This window comes from Triticum aestivum, chromosome 2D (genome assembly GCF_018294505.1).
Source record: "Triticum aestivum cultivar Chinese Spring chromosome 2D, IWGSC CS RefSeq v2.1, whole genome shotgun sequence".
In the NCBI taxonomy this organism is placed as follows: Eukaryota; Viridiplantae; Streptophyta; class Magnoliopsida; order Poales; family Poaceae; genus Triticum; species Triticum aestivum.
Window position 1 is genome coordinate 13,699,872 of NC_057799.1, and position 1,459 is coordinate 13,701,330.

At 66.2% G+C, this 1,459-nt stretch overlaps 1 protein-coding gene across 1 annotated transcript; it reads left to right on the forward strand.

Moving 5' to 3' along the window:
- LOC123048276 (pectinesterase inhibitor 7) lies at window positions 1-1,173 on the forward strand. Its single transcript, XM_044471412.1, has one exon. The coding sequence runs from the start codon at window positions 328-330 to the stop codon at window positions 967-969; it is 642 nt and encodes a 213-aa protein (XP_044327347.1). The 5' UTR covers window positions 1-327; the 3' UTR covers window positions 970-1,173.
- Window positions 1,174-1,459: the final 286 nt, after the last annotated feature.

Consider the following 1,459-nt stretch of genomic DNA (forward strand, 5'->3'; position numbering starts at 1 on the left):
CCCGACTTTGCCTAACATTTTCCTTTTCCAAAGAAAGACCAGAGAAGAAGAAGCCGCGGCGAGTAAAAGAAGAAGGCGTGACGACCGCTGAATGTGCAAGGCCACGGCTGGTCTGGTCACTCGCCACTCCACGGCCTAACAAATCTTATATATTCGCTCTTCTGCCCTTCCCACTACTCCCCGTCGACTTGATTCGCCGGCGCCGACGAGCAACCCCGACTTGACTCTGACCACACCACCACGCCAACACCTTTCCCTCACAACTCCACAGTCCACGCGCACACAAGCAAAGAATCCTCTCCTAACACCGGCACCGGCAAAGCCAAGATGAGCCGGCGCCACCTCGTCCTCCTCCCCTGCCTCCTCCTCCTCCTGGCCGCCGGCGTCGCGTCGGCGTCGAGCCCCCCGAAGGTGAGCCCGGCGGAGGCGACGGGCTTCGTGCGCCGGTGCTGCCGGGCCACGAGCTACCCGCGCGCGTGCGAGCGGAGCCTGGTGCCGCGCGCGCCCGCGGTGGGCCTCAGCCCGCGGCGGCTCGCGCAGGCGGCGCTCGCGGCCGCCGCCGACGCCGCGCGCAACTGCTCCGCCTACATCGGGTCCCCCTCCTCCTCCTCCTACGCGTCGTCCAAGGGGAAGGGGAAGGGCGGCGGCGCCATGGGGGACTGCGCCGAGACGGTGCGCGACGCGGCGGACCTGCTGAAGCAGTCGGTGGCGGAGCTGGGCGGGCGGGTGGGGCGCGCCTCGTCCCCGCGCTTCGCGTGGTGCCTCAGCAACGTGCAGACCTGGGCCAGCGCCGCGCTCACCGACGCCGAGACCTGCCTCGACTCCCTCGCCGCCTCCGCCGGCGCCGGCGCGCCCCGGGAGGACGTGAGGCGCCGCGTCGTCGCCGTCGAGCAGGCCGCCGGCGTCGCCCTCGCGCTCGTCAACCGCCTCCAGCCAGCGCGCCGCCCCGCCGCCGCCGTCCACCAGTAGCCGGCCAGCTCGCTCGCCGGCTCCCTCATCCATTCCCCTTCGCCGGCAGCCGCTGCCGCCGCATATGTAATGTACGGATCAATTACTGCCGGTAAAACGATTTCGTCACCATCATCATCGATTCATCATCGTTGATCGCATTGTTTTGTTTTGCCGCCGACGTGAATGATTAACGAAGTTGCCGGTTTCGTCGGCGCCTGGATCCACCGTACGCACCGCCTTCATTGCGATCGCTAATTCTGTCTCGTCCATGACGGGACAGAGCCGGCAATCTTTCACGAGCATGGACAGGGGGTGGGGCACCGGTCTTGATTGGCGGTGGCGGTGGTCGGGTCACGTCACGTCGCGGCGTCGAGATCGATCGATCTGTAGACGAAGACGAATTGGGTGAACTCGCCGACATGGCGTGTGTGTCCACTCCATCGCCATCAGCAGACGCACATGATGTTGGTAGTCATTGCGATTGCCGATTGGTCCCCGTTGCATTTCG